The sequence below is a fragment of the Syzygium oleosum genome, unplaced genomic scaffold, assembly GCF_021117445.2.
Source record: "Syzygium oleosum isolate NSW1041296 unplaced genomic scaffold, Sole_v2.1 Sole_v2.09, whole genome shotgun sequence".
In the NCBI taxonomy this organism is placed as follows: Eukaryota; Viridiplantae; Streptophyta; class Magnoliopsida; order Myrtales; family Myrtaceae; genus Syzygium; species Syzygium oleosum.
The window spans coordinates 1,406,863-1,429,918 of record NW_026607493.1 but is presented as its reverse complement, the minus strand read 5'-3'; the positions used below and the strand labels follow the sequence as shown (position 1 = coordinate 1,429,918).

At 41.3% G+C, this 23,056-nt stretch overlaps 3 protein-coding genes across 4 annotated transcripts; 1 reads left to right on the top strand and 2 right to left on the bottom strand.

Moving 5' to 3' along the window:
- Positions 1-7,377: 7,377 nt before the first annotated feature.
- Positions 7,378-8,927, bottom strand: LOC115690251 (protein VACUOLELESS GAMETOPHYTES-like). The gene has a single exon (XM_030616543.2). The coding sequence runs from the start codon at positions 8,436-8,438 to the stop codon at positions 7,776-7,778; it is 663 nt and encodes a 220-aa protein (XP_030472403.2). The 5' UTR covers positions 8,439-8,927; the 3' UTR covers positions 7,378-7,775.
- A 119-nt stretch (positions 8,928-9,046) lies between these two features.
- LOC115690247 (cell division control protein 2 homolog) lies at positions 9,047-15,036 on the bottom strand. 2 transcript variants are annotated; one of them, XM_030616536.2, is made up of 9 exons: positions 14,943-15,036; positions 14,293-14,341; positions 13,968-14,152; positions 12,552-12,672; positions 11,705-11,878; positions 11,001-11,164; positions 10,205-10,292; positions 10,063-10,116; positions 9,047-9,378 (listed from the first exon to the last, which is right to left on the bottom strand). In XM_030616536.2, exons 2-9 carry the CDS (start codon positions 14,299-14,301, stop codon positions 9,289-9,291), a joined length of 885 nt encoding a protein of 294 aa, XP_030472396.1. In that variant the 5' UTR covers positions 14,302-14,341; positions 14,943-15,036; the 3' UTR covers positions 9,047-9,288. The 2 variants fall into 2 exon arrangements, with proteins under 2 accessions (XP_030472396.1, XP_056170941.1); XM_056314966.1 differs by lacking the exon at positions 14,943-15,036 and adding an exon at positions 14,482-14,620.
- A 4,154-nt stretch (positions 15,037-19,190) lies between these two features.
- LOC115690246 (pentatricopeptide repeat-containing protein At1g73400, mitochondrial) lies at positions 19,191-22,411 on the top strand. The gene has a single exon (XM_030616530.2). The coding sequence runs from the start codon at positions 19,438-19,440 to the stop codon at positions 21,160-21,162; it is 1,725 nt and encodes a 574-aa protein (XP_030472390.2). The 5' UTR covers positions 19,191-19,437; the 3' UTR covers positions 21,163-22,411.
- The last annotated feature ends 645 nt before the right edge of the window (positions 22,412-23,056 follow it).

Genomic DNA, 23,056 nt, shown 5'->3' with positions numbered 1-23,056 from the left:
CAAATTTTGCGACGGATTCGAACAATTGCCATGAATTTTTTGGTCCGTCAATAATTCTTCGATCTACAGTAACCACGATTAAGTTGTTGTCGTAAAATGGGCGACGAAATTAGCGACGATCCAAATCGAATGGAAAGTATAATATTGCAAATGTCATCGCACGAATAATATTTGACTTGTCGTCATTTAGCGACAAATTTTCCGACGATCAATTAAATTAAGAAGAATAAGCGACAACAACAGTAATAACAACAACAATAATGTTAATAACAATAACAATAATAACAAGAACAATAATAATAATTATGACAACCAAAATAACACTTGTCGCAATAATAATTACACATCATTAGTGTTTTGTCACAAAAATTTTAATCTTCGTCTTCGTCTTCGTCTTCATCTTCGTCTTCCAATTCGTCTTCGTCTTGCTCTTCGTCTTCATCATCTGTCTCAAAATCAGATTCTGAACAGTCTTGTACATTTAATTCACAAATTTCTGTTGGATCCACATCTATCATAGCTCCACATGGATCTCGTAAAGTTGGAATGTTATATTCCTCAGTTTCAACCGTGTTACAAACTTCCTCTTGTTGATAGGCTCTATCCTTCCAGTGTTCCTCGATTTTTCTCCGTACTTTGATTTTACATACAGCCCACCAATCAGCTTTATCACGTTTCAAACTAGGATATGATGCATAACATACTTGAATTGCTTGTTGTGCCAAGACAAATGGTTCATATTTCATATACATTTTCTTGTGATTTATTTCAACCAAATTAAACTTCGTATGCACCTTCATTCCTTTGACGGGGTCGAACCACTTGCACTTAAATAACACAACCCGCATCATTAATGGTCCAGGGTACTCTATCTCTATGATTTCATCCAACAATCCATAAAAATCATCTTTTGAACTGCCACCATTGGATGACCGAATAGACACACCACTATTCATTGTGGCTTTTCCCATTCCATATTCTTGAGTGTGAAAATTATATCTATTTATGAAATATGTTAGCCAACTCCGCACTCTTAACTGTGGACCCCATGACAGATAATATAGCAATCCTTGCTCTCCAAGTTCATCATGGATATTGTGAACCTAAGGTTACACACGCAAAGTCAATAATATATATTTCAATAAATGATGTATAAAATTTTAATAAGGCAAGTGAACGGTCCATAGGCAACTTACATATGTTTTGAACCATGCTGCAAATTGTTCGTCGCACATACGGTCAAACTCATTTTGTGGTAGTCCATACATTGAAGTTTGGAAAATCCTAGTAATAAATACCATTTATATATTAGCAAATATTTGACACACAATATATATATTTGAAAATTTACACTTACTCGAAATATGGCTCAACTTCTGGGCAGTTCAGTAAAATATATGTATGGGCTGCATGCAATTCTTCGCCTGTTAGGTAACGAGATTGACATGCGCCGCTTGGTCGACCCAGATAATTGAAAATAGAGAATGCTTTGCAATTGGGATCAATGGGGCCCTCATCATTTCTGCCTGCTCTCCGCCTCTTGCACTGCACGTGCGGCTCAAAATAGTATGATGCAAATGTTGTCACTTCTTCCACAAGATATGCATTACAAATTGAAACTTCAACACGTACCTTATTCTTCACGTTTTTCTTCAAATGATATAAGAATCTAGTTGCAATAGAAAAAAGGTTATCGGAACATAATATATAATAAAGTAATTTGAACTTTATTTTAAAAAAAAATTTTACCTCTCAAATGGATACATCCATCGAAATTGTACGGGACCTGCAACTTTGGCCTCATAAGGCAAGTGAACTAAGAGATGCTCCATCGAATCAAAAAATGATGGAGGAAATATCCTTTCTAAGTTGCAAAGAATAATTGGAATATCTCTCTCTAGTTTGTCAATGTGCGATGCTTTTAACACTGTCGAGCAATTATCATACAGGAAATTGCTTAACTCTGTAATGGAGCCCCAAACAAAAATTCGGTAGAACTTCCTTGAAAGCTATTGGAATTAGTCTTTCCATCAATATGTGACAATCATGACTCTTCAAACCTGTCAACTTGCATTCATTCAAATCAACACATCTTCCGAGGTTCGAAGCATATCCATCAGGAAACCGCACAGATTTCAACCATTGACAAACAACTCGCCTCTGCTCCTTATTCAATGTATAAACTGCTTTTGATTTTGGTCCCCTGCTGCTTGCATCCACATCTAGTGTTGATCGATCACAAATATCTCTCATATCTTTTCTTGCGTTCAAGTTGTCTTTTGTTTTTCCGTTGACATCCATCACAGTATTTATGACATTGTTGAAAACATTCTTTTCTATGTGCATGACGTCAAGATTATGATGAATAAGATGGGCCTTCCAATATGGTAGATCCCAAAATATACTGCGTTTTGTCCACTTATGTGTACTTCCGTACACAAAAGTCGTGTCATGAGGGTTCTGAACAACAGTTGGAAAGTCCTGCACCCGCTCCCAAATTTGATCGCCGGTCAACCTCAATGGTGGACGTGTTCTTTCAGTCCTATTCTTCATGAACTCTTTTTTATTCCTTCTGAATGTATGATTTATCGGTAAAAATTGTCTGTGACAGTCAAAATAGCTGGGCTTCTTTCCATGTTTTAATCTAAATGACTTTAATCTCTCCAAACATATCGGACATCCTAAGATCCCAGCTGTACTCCATCCAGATAACATTCCGTAAGCTGGAAAGTCATTTATCGTCCAAAGAAGAGTAGCATTCATTACAAATGTTTGATCGGTAGAAACATCATATGTAAGGACACCTTCCTCCCATAGCCGTTTTAACTCTTCAATCAATGGTTACATATAAATATCTATTAACTTTTTCGGATTTTGCGGGCCAGGCACGATCAATGTTAAAAACATATAAGGTGTCTTCATGCACATACCAGGTGGAAGATTGTACGGCGTTAAGATAACTGGCCAATATGAATAACTTTTTCCTGATTTCCCAAATGGGGCAAATCCATCAGCACAGAGACCTAACCTGAGTTTCGAGGCTCTATCGCAAACTCAGGGTACGTTCTATCAAAATGCTTCCATGCCTTTACATCTGAAAGATGACACATTAGATCCTCTTCTGTTTCATGATTTGCGTGCCAAGTCATGTGTTCAGCCGTGGCTTGAGACGCATAAAGCCTTTGCAATCTGAGGATTAAGGGCAGATAAAACATTTGCTTGCATGGTCTACGCTTCGATTACGACCCCGCCTCTTGTTAATCTTGTACCTAGGTTGGCTACGAATTTGCAAGATTCTCGCATTTTCATCATCTCTCCAATATAACATACAACCCCTACTACATACATCAATCCTTACAATCGGAAGACCTAAGTTATCCACTAGCTTTTTCATATCGTAACAATCACTTGGCATGCTGTTATCACGAGGCATTGTTTCCCGCATTACTTCAACAAAAGAGTTAAAGCAATCTTGCGACACATTATGCTCTGCCTTGATATTTAACAGTCTTGCTGTCACTGATAACTTAGTATGGTTGTCACAACCTGGCCATAAAGGTTCATCTGCTGCTTTCAACACTTTCCAAAACTGATTAGATGAAAAAGCTCCATTACACACATTCTCATCAAAACCCGTTACTCTTATCTCTTCCATTTGTGATGCATGACTAGTACCCACTTGTTTATGTGTAGGAGTAAAACTAGTACTTGCATGGTTCGAATCTGAAACAAAAATCTGACCAGCTGCATCAATCATCATCCTCTCGTATGGGTTCAATTGGTCATAATAGCTACATTCTTCCCTAACTAAAAATTGGTCACTTTTTCGATATCCTTCATCAGATATAAATGGTTCACCATGGCAAGTCCAATTATAATAATTCGGAGTAAACTCAAATCTACAAAGATGTTTTCCAACTGTATCACGCACATGAAATTTACCATTACTGCACTTTCTACACGGACACCTTAACTTATTTCCATCCATGAACTCATATTTACTACTAGCAAAGTTTAAATATAGTTCCAACCCAGTACGAAACTCATCGGTCAATCCTTGACGTCCAGGTAAGTTCTTATTATACATCCAAGCCCTGTTTCTTTGCATTGTGTCTGTATTAAAATAAAAAAATCTCGTAAAATATTTAAAATATCATACCTACTGTTGTTAATTAAAAAAAATTATGAAAATTAAAATTTTGTTTTTCACGCAACAATTACTTTGAAATTTTAAAAAATAAAAAAATTACCATGTAAAGAAGACTTACCCAGATATTTGACTGAAATCTTAGTAGCAGAAAGTGGTCAATTTGAAGAGAATTGCAAAGTTCACTTGGATTGCGAGACCTTCAATTGGACACGTACCTAAATAAAAGCAAAATCACTTAACATTCATTTTTTAATAATTTTTTATTTTTTCCGAATTTTTAAAAACAAAAATTTCCTTACAATTTTCTCCGGTCGCCGGTCCGGCTGATCTGGGCGAGGCCGAGCGGCCTGGCCATTGCCGCCGGTCCGACCTCGCCATCGCCCGACCGGGCGATGGCGAGGTCGACCGGCGCAGCCGCCGGCCTCGCCCGGATCTAGGGGAGGCCGAGCAGCCTCGCCGGGGCCGCGGGTCGACCTCGCCGTCATCCAGCTGGGCAACGGCGAGGTCGATCCGCGGCCATGGCCACCCCGCGCGGCCTCGCCGGCCATGGGTCGAGGCCAGTCGACCTCGCCCAGATCTGGGGGAGGCCGTGCATGGCGAGGTCGACCGGCACCTCGCCCAGGTGTGCCCGTCGCAAATTTGCGACGGACGGTATTTGTCCCGTCGCAAATTGGTGGCCTGTCGCCGGAACAACAAAAACAGAAAAAAAATGTCAATAAAAAAAAAATCGCATCAAACGACGAATCAGAAGAATAGGACCATATTAGTTGTATGTTTAGTCATGAAATTAGCTACGATACTTACCGGTGGAAAAGCTTCACCGAGATTGATTTCTGGACGCACGGATTATTGAGAGAAATGATAGAAGGAGAAGGTGAGAGAAAAGCGGGCGACCTGACGAATAACTACTGAGAGAGAGAGAGAAATTGACGGGTGGGGTGGGGTGCATATCAAAAAATTAATTTTCCGTCACAAATTAGCGACGAACCCTTTTTCGTCGCAAAATCCGTCGCAAATTGCGACGGATAAAATATTCGTCGCGACGGAAAATAAATCCGCAGCAAATTTGCGACGGAAAATTAGTCGTCGCAAATTTGCGACGGAAAATAAATCCGTCGCAAATGAGCGACGAAAATAATCCGTCGCAGATTTCCGTCACAATAATCATGTTTTTTTGTAGTGTCCTATCGCACACAAAAACGGTACCCTTCTTTGTTATTTATATGTGGAATGGAATTACAGAAAAAAAGTACTCTCAAGAAGGAGATATTTAAACTATCGATATGCGAGGCAAATTGATAAAACTTGTGATATCGACAAGGGCCCGAACGTAAGGGCAAATTTTAAAACCTTCAATAATTTAGCCATTCCGACAAATTTATGACTTTGACTTCAACCCTCGCTGCCCTCACCATCAATTTCCAAATTTTTCCTTAAATGTTCATTTATGAAATCATTAACTTCACATTGAACTCAATAGGTACTCCATTTTGCATCCAATTTCTGTATTATAATATTAGATATTTAGACTTAGATGTTGCTCAGGCTGGTGTCACTAGAGTGACAGTCACGGAATATTTGTGAATTGAGGCTCCGTTTGTTTTATGGAAAATAAACTATTTAAAAAACATTTCTCTAAAAATGATCACTTATATTACTCACAAAAATGAAAGGAAAAGTATAAAAAAGTCATAAACCTATTACATTGGTACCATGATCAATTTAGTCATAAACTTTTTATATTGATATCAATTGAGTCAATTCGGCCAATTTACGCCTGAAATTGCTGACGTGGACGCCGGCCGTCCTACGTCGCACAACCAACAACCCTTACCAGAGCTCATGGAAAAAAAAAAGAGAGAAGGAAAAGAGAAGAAAGAAAAAAGAACAGAAAAAATAATTAAAATTTTTGAAAAGAAATTAAAAAAAGTTTAAAAAAATGTCAACGTTAGTGCTGACCATACCACATAGGATGGCCGGCATCCACGTCAGCAATTTCTGACCTAAATTGGTCGGATAAACTCAATTGGTATCAATGCGAAAATGTTTAGGACTAAATTGGTCCAATTAAAAGATTTGTAACTGAATTGGTACCAATGCAATAGATTTATGACTTTTTCAGTACGTTGCCCCTAAAAATAAATAAACGAAAAATATTTCCATTGTCCACGAGAAATTGTAGATATAAATTATTGTCGACAACAAGAACGTTTTTCATTGACTAATTATTTTAAGTGATACGAACAATCAATTTTAGGAAAATATTTTAGAATCATTTATTTTTTGCGAAACCTTACTATATACACATTATACATTGGAGTAACTAATCGTTGTGCTCTTAGCCTTGGGAAAAAGTGAAGGCTTCATCTGATCAAAGTGAATAAGTTGCGGGCGTGACATATTATTATAAATATCCATGCTCACTAAGATTACCCCTTGAAGGCATCGATGTCATCATTGTAGAACGGTTCAAAAGTAAAGTTAGATATATAATGGGTTTCATCATCAGTGATGAAACCCATTAAGAGATAAGATTAGTTTTCTTAACTTAATGAACTTTTACAAACCATGATTGATCGACTATCTACTGAATCAGTTCGTATGATTGGGGCTATACAAAATCCTAACCCCAACCAAGGGCTTGTCACTGCTTCTATTGCATGTTTAGGGATAGATCGTTACGAATGTTGGTCTTAAACAAGAAATTTCTAGTCAGCACTTGCTGATAGCTCGTGCTGATTATGTCCTTGCCCTTTATACCCACAGCCCGTCTATTACTCCTACCTATTGAATGGTCCGGTGAAATATTGGATCGCGCCGCCGACGTGGGCAGTTCGTCGTTGATGGCGCCGCAAGAAGTCCATTGAACCTTATCATTTAGAGGAAAGATAAGTTGTAACAAGGTCTTTGTAGGTGAACTCTAGGAAGGATCATTGTCGAATCTTGCATAGTAGAATGACTAAAGAACTACTAACGAACTCAATGGGAGATGGTGAGTTCTTTGCCCAATGCCCTTCGACGCTTGTATTACACCGGTGCCTAGCGTGCTGGGGCTTTCTTGGCAGCAAAACGAACCCGGGTGCGGAACGCGCTGAGTAACTTGAACAAGAGAGCGCGATGGACTAAGATTGTGCCCAACTGGTTGTCAATGAAAAGGAAATTACTTGGGACGCCCGCAAACTCTCAGGTCGTGTTCATCTAAATAAAGAAGAATCACAGCAGTCTTCACACATTTAATAAGTAAACGTCGACCACATAAGAAGAAGGACCTCCAAACACAGAATTTACAGGCAGAACCTACTTAGGTTTTCTCTTTAAGGCCGATCCAAGTTAACCAGCAATCAGTTGGTACCCAGCCTATGCCGGACACAACTTAAAAAAAGTCCGGAAAAGAAGAGAAATCAAGGACACCGCCACCGTCGCCGCCGCCCGTCACATCCTGAACGAGGTCCTGACCGACCTGTTGGGCAATGCCCTGGACCAAACATCGCTCGGCCGCCGCCACCAGAGGAGAAGCTCCGAACCCGGTAGCCGGTGGCCACATAATGGGTTGCGCTTGATGTTGAGAACTCCCTATATTCAAAGCGTTAGGGTTATATATAACTCCCTGCATGTTTCTTTGCCCTCAAACCGCGGGAGTTTGATATTGGTACTGAGGATTCGATCCCGAAGGAATGTAAACCGGCTGTGCGGCCGCCACGGATGATGCCTGTGGAGGTGCTGGTGTTACGGCCTGAACAGGCCTAGCCTTAGCACATTCTAAATGCACGTCGAAATTACGGTAACTGCAGCGGTACATCCAGTGATCACCCCCCGTGGCAGTGCAGATATCGCCGTTAAACCCTCTTATCTCGTACGGACAGTTAAAAGTAAGATGGAGCACGTGACAGTGAGACTGGTCGTGGATTCGCAAGGGCTTCGATGCACAGACAATGCGGAGATCGTAGGTGCACTCGGCGCAGTGATAGCTGAAGCCACGACCTCGTTGGCCGCACCCATCACAATCGAACCGGCCACGGGCATATGTGGGGGTGGCGAGGAGCTTGAGAGGGTACGTTTTGTGGCCTTGATGGGCGACGAGGGGCGGCATATGGGCGCATGGTGCATGGAGGGCAAAGTTGCAACGCTCGCATGAGTAGATGAGTCCTGAGGCTTGGCACCTGCAACCGGAGCACAGCAGGCGAAGGTCGGGGGCGGCATGCACCGGCAAGTTCGAGAGGTCGGAGAGCTCGAGGCAGTGAGTATGGCTCGGGTGGTGGAGGTGCGAGGCATAGGGAAGCGTAGTCATCTATCTCTATCTCTCGCACGGATGGAAATTTGATTCCGGTGGATCCAAGGAGGAGGAGAGTGGGACGACAAGCTGATCAAGGCAGAGAGGGCAACGTTGACCTGCTGGGCTTCGTTCAGTCAAGTCTTGATCCGCGTTAGATCGGAGACTCAAAGCACATTGTTTGCTCCTTTATTTATGAGTAATGGAAGGGGAAACCGGCCACGATGCTAAGGTATTCTTTGTTAAATGATGCGACATTTCTTTTGTCTAGTACTCAAAACCCATGATTGAGTTGACGAATACATTTAAATGACAACATTTAATAATAGGATTTAGTACTCTCATTCGTAGGACATTCATCATTTCTTCTTTTATGTTGTATGACGTACTAATATGATGTGCTAATATGACGACTGAACGGATGCGTGCGACGCTTCTTTTGGGCCGAAGTCGCCGATCTCTTATTGGCTTCTGTGCCTTCCGTCGTTTCAAGAACACCGACAGTTAACATACTGCAAATATAAGTATGCCGCAGCACCTCGAATTTCGTTTTATCTGTTGGTAAATAAGCAGGCCTTACGTTTTCCTTCAGAAGCTCTGCTGTAATCACACTAGGTGAAAGAACAGATGAAAACAAATCTGCATTTGTCCTTTTCAGAATGGAAAAGTCAAATAAAGGAAGGGCAACAAGAAGAAACGAAAAGGAGTCCATGAGGTAAGTTGGACCCAAAGATATAAGAGATGAACTTTGCTCGCTAAGACAATCCAAAATCCAAAGATTCACATTTCACACCATCAAAAGCCATTAATATGCTACAAACTCCATATAGACACGTCACGTCTCACTGAGTAAGTAAGGCAACGATATTCACGGTATCACTCCAACGTCCTTGAAGTACTCGTGCTCAAGAGCGACCTTGGCAGTTATTCTTCTTCTAGGATCCATGCAGAGCATTTTCTGGAATCCAGCAATTGCATCAGTAACAAGAATGCTGGATTGGCAATTTAATATCACTTCATACATTTCGTTACATTGGTTCAAGGCAACAAAGGAGACATGATCTCGACCCTCGTCTACGATTTTCAGTAGAGGATGGTCCATTAACAGTTTTTATAGGTTCACTAAAGGCAAAACATACAATAAGGTCAACAGTGCAAAGATCGCTCGCCTATCAAGGAATGCAATCAGACATACATGAAATCCTGTTTCTGCACTTATCCCGCCATTAACGCAGGGTGTAGTCCATCGTGAATAAGTTTAATGCATTAGCCATTTAATGGGGAAAAGTGCACAAACAGGACTCAACGTTTTGGTCATTGCTGAATTGGGGATTTAGGATTTATTTTGGTCAATTGAGAACCTGAGGTGTTTAAAAAGGCCCAATCAAGTCCTGTTTCTGCACTTATCCCGCCATTTAACCATGTTACAGTTGAAGTCCCTTCTGGCTTGCCTAACATTCTTTTCTACAAAGGCGGATTTCTAACAACTTGATTTCCTCCGAATGAAAAACTTGTAAATTTTATCATTCAAGTGTGTTATCTGCCTAATGGAGATTAAATACTAAAGAACTGCTTTCCTTCCTATTCCTGGGGGGGATCATTAAAAAGCTCCGGAACACATGCATGAATTTTGTCAACTTACAGAAAGAAGATCAACTCCGGCTGGATCAAGATTCGGCGTAACAGTTTTTAGGTCCTGCAAGATAAAGTGCACGATGTTAATTTGTCAAATAACCCTGGATAGTTCATAATCTCCCCTGAAAACAGCAGAGAAGACCAGCTACCTGTGGAGCCCACTTAGGGAAGGTTGATTTAAAATCAGGCAAAGAAGTCACCCCGGGCCATGAATCTTCATTTGGCGTGCCCATTATTCTTCAACCAAGAAAATATAAAAGGAATAAACGTAGCACCTATGAATAATTGATGGACTTAAAATTCTATGCAATGTTCTAGTCTGTAGGCAAAAGGAAAAGGAAAAAAGAGTTTCATGGCATTTTCTTAACGGATAACTTGATCTACCCACTTTCAAGTCAATAAGATAGTCTGCATTTTGGAGAATGTAGAACTAGAAGGAGGACAGCAGTGTCAACGCATCCTATGATTCCTCAAGACTAAGTATAGCAGCATTAATAAACCGAGCTTTTTACAAGAGGAGATATTTAGGGTGTTCTAGGCCATGACCGAGGTGTCAGAATCTAAAATAAATATACATCGATGCAAGCTAGCTGTAAGCTAACTAGGAAAAGACAAACTTTAGCAGCGTCTGGTTTACAATGGATTAACCTTTCGAATAGATCATTGAAAACAATTGTATTACGCGAATTCTAATTAGCTCAATCAATCTCTGCTTTATTTCATGACAAAAGCATGAGCAAAGCTATTTTAAGGTGCGTTATAAAAGCATGCTCTTCAGATGCATAAAAATCATACACCCATTTTCTACCTTTTCGATCAATTTCTGACCAAATAGCTACTTCCAAGCAGTGGCAGATAGAGCACAACTTGACATACTAGAGGATCCGATTAGAAAAAAAAAAGGCTAGAGAAAAAGATTCTTCAGACTTAGATAGGCAGTAGCACCTGAAAATCTTAAACAATTCATCAATCTCAGAGTCCCCAGGAAATAGTGGCCGCCGGTTCACCATCTCTGCAAATATACAACCCACAGACCACACATCAACAGGTGTTGAGTAATGGCGGGATCCAAGGAGTATCTCAGGAGCTCTATACCATAAAGTCACCACCTACAGAGAAACATTACAAAAGTGAAATAAACATAAACCGTGAACATGACATGGCCATCTAAAGAAGCTTACTCCATTCTTTGTGGGTTAACTATTTATCCAATTGCACAAAGAAGCATAGAAGAAAAGTAAAGAAAGTCGGCAAGAAAGAAAGACCTAAGAAAATATGTGGAGAGTTATTCATGAAAATGGTTAGGCTGCGAGTATAAAAATCCATAAGACTGAGTTTCCTGCTTTGACCAAGATATCATCATGTTCTCCCAAACCATCCGTGAGTTTTTCGGCAGGAATGAGAGTAGGTGGAGACATATCAGAAATTAGGATCCCTGAAACAACTTTCAAAGCAATTTCTAGCCCAGCATGAGTACGGAAAAAAGAATATCAGAACAATTACTACTTGCAAATTCTCTCTTAGCTGTGCAAGAAGAGAAAAAGTATGGATATCTTCAATGCTTCGTGATGTGAAAGACATTGCATCATACTGTTCATGCAGTGTCCTGAACTTGTGACTGAATCATGGCAGAAAAACAACTTCAATACCTCGTGGGTAAATGTCCTAACAGGAATACCAAAAGCCCTGGCCAGCCCAAAGTCCGCTAGCTTCAGTGAATTAGTACGGCGATCTAGCAGCAAATTCTGGGGCTTCAGATCTCGATGTAAAACTCTATGAGAATGGCAATAGGAAATGCCGCGCAGGATTTGATAAAGGAACATCTGCAGGGAGAAATTTGCTATATTATGAAATTGTTAAACAATCAAACTAAGAATTCAATCCAATCTACATAGACAAAAGGAATAATGAGTAGAGCCTAGACTAATGACAAAATAAGCAGATGCTTAAGAAGAGCTCAAAGATCCCAAAGTCATCTGCCTCATCTAAAGAGGACTGCTGACCGACTGCAAATGTTATCAGTATTGGAATGCTCCGGATACTACAGAGCCACATTAAGCTTTAGTGAGCTCTATTTGGCACTTAGACCTCATTTTTGCCAATCATGCCCACGTGAAATTAACATTATGGATGAATATAAAATAAAGAGCTAAAGTAAGAAGATCAGAAGAAGTAAGAACATGATTCTTTGTAGATATTTGTCCACTTATTCTGTGGGATATTTTCTTCTCCTACTAACCCATGATTCAATCCGAAAGGACAGTCCAATCATCCTAACAAGAATACGTTTTCTGAAAAGCCTCGATGAAATCACACTAAAGCATGGTATTATAGGCATGGACTTCTGCCATCCAGAAGATAGCACACCCAATCAAAAAGAACCAAGATAAGTTACTGCAATATTGTTCTGTAAATGAAAGCTCAAATAAGCTTATGACACCATCGTGAAAATTACACAAAGCATAAACCTCCATGAGGGTAAGAGAGCTCACTCACTTTTATTGTGTGGGTGTCCTTAGAAAATTCTGGACATGAATCCATGTGCTTTTTCAAATCCAAGTCCAAGTACTCAAAAACTAGATATAGACGCCTCTCACTGTGCACTACATCCTGCAACCTGCCACTCATAAGTGTATGAGCTATACTATGATTAAACCATAACAAAGAAAAACAGAACTTGCATATTATTTATAGTGAACTAAAAAAAAATTTTCATATATAAGCATTGATCAGTCTCCTTTTCTACAAAATCCAGAACTACAGAAAAGCGACCTAGTGAATCGATTTATTGGTATGGACAACATCATGCATTAACAGAAACTACTTGAAGCATCCAAATAGCATGATTTTTCCATGTCAGACATATCAGACAGGATAATCCCAGTTATATCACCAGAGGAAGTAGAGCTAATACATGCTCAGTCTAATGAAATCCTCTTTTTTGGCCTGATATCTAATGAGAAACCTCCTTCGAAACCAAGGAGAAGTTGTAAGAGACAGTGCTTGAAAAGGGTACATATTATAGAATGAAATAAAAATAGCTGAAAAAGGCTAGTTAAGTAAGTTCATGTCACCTCTTCAAACACTCCTACGAGAAAAGCACGTCTCCCATGGATTTGCTTTTTTTTATTTTTGAGTTTTAACATCACCTTTGCCAATTGTATGCATTGACTTATCTAAGAAAAGGGATTTTGGAAATATGCTCGCCTCCCAAGTTAACCGGAAGAAAGCTATAGCCACCATGAGCACCTTAAGACCAAGTCACATCCTGCTGAAATGAGATGTAGTAAGCACCCATATGGATGAATTCTATCCTTCTATCCTACGGCTCCCACAAGCCCTAAGTTTTACTCGCAGGACGGCCCTCCCACAAATGATCCAAAGGTAAGACCAGATATTGGAATTAGACATATGATTAATGGAGTCCTCGTAAAAGGCTACCACGCCCAGTGGTGAAACAAAGATATGGAGTCCATCTCATTTTCCTCGATACTGCTTGTATGTGGAATTGTTCTTTTCATGCAAATATCCATATGCTTATTTGGCTTTCAGCCACAGACATTTGTTTGATACACAAGATGTGAATCTTTAAAAAAAGTGGCTATGGGATTTAAGTTCCTGGCTAATAATGCATAGAGTCAAGCGCTTAAGGCAAAAGAATATGCTAAAAGAGCAATAGCTGCAGAATCCAATGAGGTTGATATGAGAACAACCTCAACTATGCAACTTCCCATAGACGCTGATTACCTCGGGATATAATGTTAAGGACCAGTCTTCAAGTATCAAATACATTTTAATTTGATTAAAGAGAAAATGTAAGCACGGCATATCTCCTCACTACTGCTGGAATAAACAATCAACAAATCCATATGGTCACTTAAAGAAGAGAACATCTCGGAGAACATCACATACTTGACAATGTTTCCATGCTGCATTTCTTTCAAGAGAGAGATTTCTCTGATTGCAGTACTCGGCACCCCTTCATCTTCCTGCTCCAAACGAATTTTCTTCAGAGCAATCGTCTTATTGGTGGAGCGATCGATAGCCTTATAGACCACGCCATAAGTTCCTTCCCCGATCTTCTCGATCTTCTCATACTGTCAAACAAAAAATCCAAGGAGATACCACATCCATTACTATAAAGCCAACGATTGAAGATGAAATGGCTATAAGAGCAGGAGGGAACGGCATCGGATAGACAAAATTAGAAGAATCAAACAAAATTGAGCATGCATACCTGATCCATTTAAGTCCAGTTCAAAGATGCCTCGCAATGCAACAGCAACCTAATAATGGCATACGGACAAACTTAGAAACAATAATCCAAAATCAGCTCTAAGCAGATTCTTATGCACCAGCATTACTCATGGAAGCTACACATGTCGCTCTCCTCTCTTTATCTACAAATGCAGTACTTCCGATTAACCTCTTTCCTCTCATCGCACGGCAGCATCAAAGCGACAATCAACGACCACGACGCCTCGAGAAAGTCAGTCAAATGCTAGCCTAACGGCTCCACACAGAAGTTCCGTAAGAAAATCGGTCAAACGGAAGCAACGAAAACAACGCGACACTTCCGCTGCCTGCATACAGTAAAGGAGGAAGACAGATCGGATCTCGAGCAAAGAGACAATCCGGCCGAGAGATCGATCGGAGCGCTTCCGCATCGGGAACGCCTCGGCCACGGACCGGAGGTCCGAGCGCATCGCTCGGCGTGCCGCGATGCGGCATTTCGTCGTCGGCGGGAAGAGAGAGAGAGAGAGGTGAGGGGGTGAAAAGGCGACGGCGGCGAGAGCGCGATCGTCGGAGCGGGGAAGATGAGAAACGCGTCGCCGCGAGGGGCGAAGCGGCGAGGTTTTTTCCGGGGGGAGGAGGGAGGAGGAGTACCTGAGGGGTGGCGCAGTAATGGCGGTTGGTTGCTGCTGGTGGTGGCGAGCAGTGAATTGGACTCGCTTCTACTTCTGCTTCTGTGTGTGTGCGCTTTTTGTGTGTTCTTCTTCGCCTTGTTTTTATTCGAGTCGAGAGCCCTGCAAGTCAGAGAGAGAGAGAGAGAGAGAGTGGTGATGCGGTAATTATTGGGTGGACTATGGTCAACGATGGTTCTACCGCTGCTTTTCTTTTCTTTTCTTTTCTTTTTTACTGACGCCCAACACCCGATGACCAATGGGGTGATGACACGTGAGGGCCACGCGGAATTTAATGCCGTTTCGCATAATTCATTATTAGGGCGACAGTGAATTCGAATTTCTCACGCCAATAAAAATCAATTTCGGCAAAATGGAGTGAGAGATATTATTTTCTCGCATTCCAGCCCACTTTATTAGTTTGACTTTTTTGTGCCGTTGTGCCTTATAAGCACTTCTTTTTTTTTTGGGTTAGATAGTAAGGCTAAAAGAATAATTTAGAAAATATTTTTTTTGAAAAAGGATCGCTTGAAATAGTTAGTCAATAAAAAATATTTTTCATTATCAACAGTAATTTACGTCCAAATATTTTTGTGAGCGCTAAAAATATTTTTCGTTCATTCATTTTTATAAGTAATGGAGGCGATCATTTTTAGGAAAATATTTTCCAAATCAATTATTTTTTGTGAAACAAATGGAGTCTGGAAATTAGCTCTCGAGGGTGCTCTAACTTTAAATATGGAAGAAATCGCTGATAGAATAACCTTCTAAAAATTATATCTTGTCTCATCTTGCATTTTGCATGGATAAATGGAGCAATAATCTCACCGTCGAATGACCCAAAAAAATGGAAATTAAGTCCATTAATTAATGCCTCTCGAAACGTGATTCTTTTTTCTTGTTTTTATTTTTATTTTTGTCCCGTTATATTTTGATGGTCCTAAACGAATATAAAAGAAATATATAAAATACGCCGAATGAGAACGGGGAGTTATGACGTCGCGATTTTCCAATCTCGGTTCTTCAATGGGTACGTGCTTTTTCCGTGTGTACGGTGGATCGTAGCTCCTTGATGGCATTCATGCCTTCGGTCCTCCCCATGTGTTCCACTCGTTCGTACTGTGTATCGCGTCCCATGATGCTGTAGCTGTCGAGATTCAATGCGAGCGTATCCACCTTGATTAGCTCGAATAGGACATTTCTTTGGTTTCTTGTTTTTGGTCAGAGTATATTTCTTTGATGAGAGATAGAACGTATGAAAGAAATTGGTGCTTATTCGCGATAAAGAAAAGAGCTTCTTCTTAATGCTAGAATTTCTTGGTTTCGTGCTAGGAAATACGGTGTTTCTTTCCGCCTCGGTAAGTATGAGATTGGGAGGAAATCCGGGCCTAAACGTTAAGAACTGAATAACCTAAAATCGAGTTACGACGATATGCTTATCTCATAAGGCCCCAATCGATGGAATATACGATGGGATCATCGATTACAAAGGTCATGACAATACAATTGACTTATAAAGACGTGACTCGTGACCAATTGACTTGAAGCACGCACAAAAATTAACAACCGAGTCAATGAGAGTCCACCGATCCAAGAATAATATATTGTGGCGAATGAGTCACTTAACTATAACAAATTATCTCTGGAGTAACATTCAAGTCAAGATAGTTAGGGATATTTGCGGGAGAAGATCATAAAGTATGATGGAATAACCCATTAAAGATGCACGAGGCATAAAAGAGAACCGAGACTATAACTAAGGAGCAAACAACATCAAGCACGACATTCACAAACCAAGCAAGAGATCAAGTTCTAAGGTTTGGTGTACTCGAGATCACCGATATATCATTATTTTTCACAATGTTTGTATTATCATACGTGTATAATCGTCATCCACTTTTTTCTTTAAATGTGGGGTGATTTCCCTAAATCTAAGCAAATTCCTGCAACGATTAGTTCCTTCGATGGCGTGGGAAACCAAAATTCATCACCAAGTACAAAAAAAAGAAAAAAAACCGTTTATTCTCCTGTCAAGGGCGAACCTAAACCCGTGCTCAAGGAATAGCTATCCATACACCAATAAGGGAACGCGTAAATTATCAAGGAGAAAGGAGCCGCGTCGATCTCCCCGGATAAATCGCCCGAATCCCACGAGTGAACGGAGAGCTAGATCTTACATTGGATCTCATCCGAATCGCCTCATCTGTCCTCCTCAGGAGAGGAGAGGTTCGGGTTTTGGGACCGCCATGTTTTTTTCTTCTTTTTTTTTTGGGGGGGGGGCTCGAAAGGAACCGCCTTGTTAAATAAGGCGAAATAGCGATGACCCACCCCCGCCCGCTCACGCGATCGTGCATTTACGAAAGGAAGAAAAAAAAAGGGGGGGAAAGTGTTTCGTTTTGTCCGGGGGGGGGGGGGGGGCCCGGCGGCGAGCGATCAAATTTTTCGAGCTTGGTCAAAATCTCACGTGAGGGCTAGCTAGCTAGCTGACAAAATAATTTGCCTCCGTCCTGCTTTGCTTTTGGTTTCGAGCCAAATTATTTACGGCCGTTTTAGCCACGCGATGCTAATAGTAAATAGTAATAATAATAATTCCGAAAAGTGCAAATGATCGGAAGCCGGAAGTTCGAAATTCGAAGCGCCTTCCCCCCGTCCCTCGAGATTTCAAATTCGGCGGGGGGACGCTGAATATTTCGCACGACCACGGGCACGGCATGAAAGTTCGATTCTCTGCCCGCGGGGAAAAATCGTGGTGACTTTTAGCCAGTCACGGGAAAGAAGAGACTTTCATGGGTGGGTCACGTAACCTACAGCGCTCGTATCTGGATTATTGATGGGCGAAAGAATTCGATTACGCGGTTAAGTTTGAAACGCACATGTCGCTCGTCGAATGGCGAATGTATGGGAGGTTTTTTTTTTAGTTGCACTAGTGATGGACCTAGCGAAGATAGGAATAAAGAGAGGAATGACGCATTTGGCAATCATTTTATTCCCGTAAACAATTTATGTTTAGAAATGATTCTTTTTGATTCCGTGTTCGAGAACAATTTATAAACATTTAAAGGTATTTGGTAACTGCCCAAAATTTTTATTTTCGAAATAGAAAAAGAACAGCGTTTGATAATTACACAAATTTCTTTTTATTAAAAATATATTTAATATTTTTAATATTTCTTTCTTTTTATTTTTCTTCTTCTTCCCCTTCCTTAGCCATGGCTAGGGTCGGCGAGGGCGGCTAGTGGCCTGGGCGAGGGTCCAGGCCCTCGCCCTCGCTAGCCCTGGCCTATGGCCGGCTGCCGGTGGCCGGCGACTGGCCACAGGCCAGGAAGAAGAAGAAAAAAAAATTCTTTTTCATTTATGATTCTGTTCCAAAATCGATTTTGGGAACAAATTTTTGCAAATTTGTACCTAGGAACAAAAAATTTATCAAACGAATTTCTGTTTCAAAACTTATTCTGGGAACAAAATAATAGAAATAGTTACTATTTGGCCGGTTGTTAAATGCGCCTGAAGTGGTCTCAGCAAATGATTGTGTAGTAAAATGATTTTAATGCCATTCTCGGCGCGAGGAAAGAAAAGAGCGGAAAATTCCTCATATATACAATGTAGGCATGAAGTTCGATGGTGGTAACATGCTAATAGGGGTTTAAAAAGAAGACCTCCTTTTTGAAACCCGAAATTGAATCTAGTTGGCTCAAAAAAGGTTTCGAGTCTTTTCCAATTGAGATTGTTTCAATTTGGGTGGTAAGTAAAATAACGGGTATTCGATGGTTCGGTTAAATTGTGGGCCACAAACCCAAATCGGCCCGACCTGAAAAGGCATGAAATTTTCGGTTGGGGTTAGGTCGGGCCAATTTGATTTGGATCGGGCTTTTTTGACAGTCCTAACAGCCAGTAATATAAGTAAAGTTGCCCGTCATCTCGTGAGTGCAATCCTGTCTGCCCGAAGTGGATGGAACAATTGACATGCATTCACGAGAATATGTCCATGGTTAGACTTGATAGACTCTAGCCCATTCTATTAACCAAAAAAAAATGAAAAAGAAAAAAGGAAATTGAAAAGGGGGGATACGTAGACCGGGCCTCGTACGAGCCCACGTGTCGCTCGAGCATTGGTCGTGGGCCCAAAACCATTACGAAAAATGCTGCCCAAGCCCAACGGGCTAATCCACTGGGGCTGCCCCGCTACTATAAAGGCCTCATTTTTTCCGTTTTCAGGATTTGGCGATCGGGTTCGGGCTGAGCTCGTCGGGCTCTCTCCGGAAACTGCTCGGCGACGGCGGAGCAACTGGCGGCGGTACGGTGGCGCGGCTCTCGCTCAACCAGGTATTCTTCCTCCTCCTCCTCCTCGATATGCAAGCCAACCTTCTCTTCCTCTGGTAGTCGATGGTTCGTGTAGTCCTCGTCGAGTTCACGTAGCTCTCCTTCGTCGCCGATGGAAGAACGATGGGAATGCCACTGTAGAGTTCCGCTGGTTTGAGATGAGGAGGCTCTGTAGATACGGCCGCTGCTGTCGCGATCTCGCTCGGGGGTGCAGTCTATCTCCGCCTACCGCGTCGCTCGGCGTTGTGCCTGCGATTGCGAATCCCGCGTCTTCGCATCGGATACTGCGGGGGCTGCCCGCGCCTTGCTGGAGTCTCGACGAATTCCCGCTTCCCCCGCGGCGGCGCCGGCCTGCCGCGGCCGGGGTCGCCGCGCGGTTGTTTTGCACGGATGTTGTCTCGCTGGGGCGACCCGAAGGCGGTTGCGGCGGCGTCGAGGACGGTGGTTTAGATAGCGATGCCGATAAGGTGTATAAAACCGTCATGGATCATTCTTGTGCATATCATGACATGGGGAATGCCTTGGACCAGACTGGCGTTGGCTTGACCACCGCTCTAGTCGTTGGTGTCCTTCACAGGCTTCGATACGAGGAGAAGATAGCGTTCCGATTTTTCACGTGGGCAGGGCACCGGGAAGATTACGAACACGAGCCTCAGGCTTATAACGCGATGATCGACATACTCTCCAGTACAAAGTACAAGGCGAAGCAGTTTCGAATTGTCTGCGACCTGTTGGATTACATGAAGAGGAATGAGAAAAAGAGAGTTCCTATGGAAGTTCTTCTGAGGATATTGAGGCAGTACACAGAGAAGTATTTGACCCATCTTCAGAAATTTGCTAAGAAGAAGAGGATTAGGGTGAAGACTCAGCCGGAGATAAACGCCTTTAACTTGCTATTGGATTCCTTGTGCAAGTGCAGTTTGGTTAAGGATGCTGAAGAACTGTTCGAGAGAGTGAAGTGCAAGGTTAAACCCGATTCTAATACGTACAACATACTGTTCTTTGGGTGGTGTAGAGTAAGAAATCCGACTAGAGGAATGAAGGTTCTGGAAAAGATGATCCAAATGGGTCTCACGCCTGATAATTTCACCTATAATACTGCGATCGATGCTTTTTGTAAAGCAGGGATGGTAGCCGAGGCAGCTAAGCTGTTTGAGTTTATGCGAATGAAAGGCTCCACCATGTCTTCTCCCACTGCAAAGACCTACGCTATTATGATTGCGGCTTTGGTTCAGAATGATCAACTGGACGAGTGCTTTAAACTCCTGGGACATATGATAAACAGTGGTTGCCTTCCTGATGTTTCAACCTACAAGGAGTTTATTGAAGGGATGTGTACGGCTGGGAAGGTCGAAGAAGCTTATAAGTTCCTGGAAGAGATGGGAAACAAAGGTTATCCCCCTGACATTGTCACCTATAACTGCTTCTTAAGGGTTCTTTGTGACAACAAAAAGGTGGATGAAGCGATTAGGCTTTATAGGAAAATGATTGAGGTCCAGTGCATGCCCAGCGTGCAAACCTACAATATGTTGATCTCAATGTTCTTTCGGATGGGTGATGCCGAAGGGGCATATGAGACATGGCATGAGATGGATGAGAGGGGCTGTGCACAGGATGCAGATACATACTGTGTGATGATTGAAGGGCTTTTTGACTGCAATATGGTGGAAGACGCGCGTTTTCTTCTGGACGCAGTCATAAATAAAGGTCTGAAATTGCCATATCGGAAGTTTGACTCTTTTCTGATGAACCTATCAGTAACTGGTGATCTCCAAGCCATTCATAGACTTTCAGAGCATATGAGGCATTTTTACAATCCTGCTATGGCCAGACGATTTGCACTAAACGAAAAGAGGAATAGTGTGAGGTTGAGAGGAAAGTGAGAAGATATGGACGCAGTCACCAGTTAACTCCTATGTGATCAGACCTGACTTATTGTCAAGTCGTTCCCTATCATCTGCATGCTAATTGAGGATGTTATACCACAAAAATACAAGAACATTCCGAGAGTTTCTCATTACGATGTGGATAACTTAGTGTATGAGGATAACTTAGCCTATGAGGATCTTGACCTTGAGTTTTTCCAGTACTTCTTTCTCATACATCGAGCCAGATTGTTTATCTTCTAAAACTGCTATGGTCTATACAAATGCTTTAAATTGGAGGTGATATTTGTCACGCCTTATGATATTCTTTGCTAGAATAGTTTATCTGATCAAATTGTAAGACGAAGATGCAGACAATGATGGCCTCAACGAGCCTTAAGTTCCCTACTCAAATCTGGTGTTTGTGTTGCTGATAAAAGAAAGAAAGGGATGTATATGCATCATCTTTCTCCATTTGCTGTTGGGTTCAAAATCTCTTCTGTGGTTTGAAATTTAGGTGGTGCTGTCAGCAAGGAAGGAGGATACATTCAAGAGTCCTTAGCTCTATTGCATCAGCCTTGATCTGAACTCCTGAGAATTTATCTTCAGCAATTTACATTGCCTATAAATGTATCTTTCATCGCCTTTGTATGAAGAAATTCTTTTTCATAGGACAAATTTTAAGAAAAGGGAAATAGGTTTAGACATCAGAAGATGTTCTCTTGCCAGTAAGATCTGCCATCCTTCAAGTGCTGTTTCTGCCTAACAACGAACCAAGCAGAGCTTTCTGGCCAAAATCAAGAAGTCACTTCCTACACCAACATTGAAATAACCAACAAATCCAAAATTGAAGGTTTGAAGTCCAAGAGAGAGACATAGAGGAAATGGATGCTTTCAAGTTTTGTTGACGTGATTTCCTTCAATTCTCACTATTTTACAATGCCGAAATTGATACACTCGAACTCTTCTTCCATGTTCCACTTACCTGAAGACAGATCACATATTGCAACATTTACTCAATTTGTTTTTGTTCTCCTGTAAACGTAATTGAAATTGTGGGTTCATGGTTCTATCTGCCAATACAAGTGTGAAAAACTTGCGATGCTATTCTAATAGATATTCTTTTAACAACTCAGATGTTGCCATTTGAGGTCGTGGATAGAGAGACTGGCAGATGACTTTGATTGGTAGAATTGTGTAATGGGACTATCTGTGTAGTTCGATTTCTTATACAGAGGTATCGCATATTATTTGCCCCGTTCTCACATTTGATGGGTTTATTCTTTTCTTATGGATTATTTCGTGGATGTGTACCACAAGGAGTATTGGAGAAACTATTGATGATGGATAAACAAAGTCAATTTTAGTGTAGAAGATAAATAGGGAGTCCAGTCTCCTTCTGTGGGACTTGGGGTATTATACTTTTTTTTCATTTGATTACATGCAATCGAATCGGAGCATGGCGACTTTGGCTTTCAGGTACATGCCAAACGGCATCTTAGGAACCATTTGCCAATTTATTTCTAATGCCAAGCGCGGATCATGGGGGCTATTGAATTTGAGGTAACAAAGTGTTTTCAGCTTGAAGTTCTTCAGTTTCTGGATCTCGTTGCTTGAGGTTGGCTGTAAATTGCTCTGCCCATAGTTCCATGCATGACAGAGGATTCAGACTGTTGTTTAGCTTAATAGAGTTAGTCCTTATAAGACCATTTATTGCTGGTTGAACTTGACATGCTGACAGATGCTTTTCAGACGATATCTCAGGATGTGTTTTTTTGTCATTCGTTTCCATGCCTACATATTCTGGAATTTTCAAGTTTTCTGTTCAATTGAACATTCATAGTGTCTCTGCGTATATTTTTTAATGTAACGTATCTGCACCTTTCTTGGATACAAATTTTAGTTGTGCTTA

Excerpts from the sequence above, each read along its gene's own strand:
- LOC115690251 (XM_030616543.2), bottom strand. The coding sequence starts at position 8,438 with ATGACTACGCTTCCCTATGCCTCGCACCTCCACCACCCGAGCCATACT.
- LOC115690247 (XM_030616536.2), bottom strand. Across the intron at positions 11,879-12,551 it reads AGGACACCCACACAATAAAA|ATGTTCCTTTATCAAATCCT; the intron begins GTGAGTGAGCTC and ends TTCTCCCTGCAG. Across the intron at positions 10,117-10,204 it reads TCCCTAAGTGGGCTCCACAG|GACCTAAAAACTGTTACGCC; the intron begins GTAGCTGGTCTT and ends TTTATCTTGCAG.
- LOC115690246 (XM_030616530.2), top strand. The coding sequence starts at position 19,438 with ATGAGGAGGCTCTGTAGATACGGCCGCTGCTGTCGCGATCTCGCTCGG.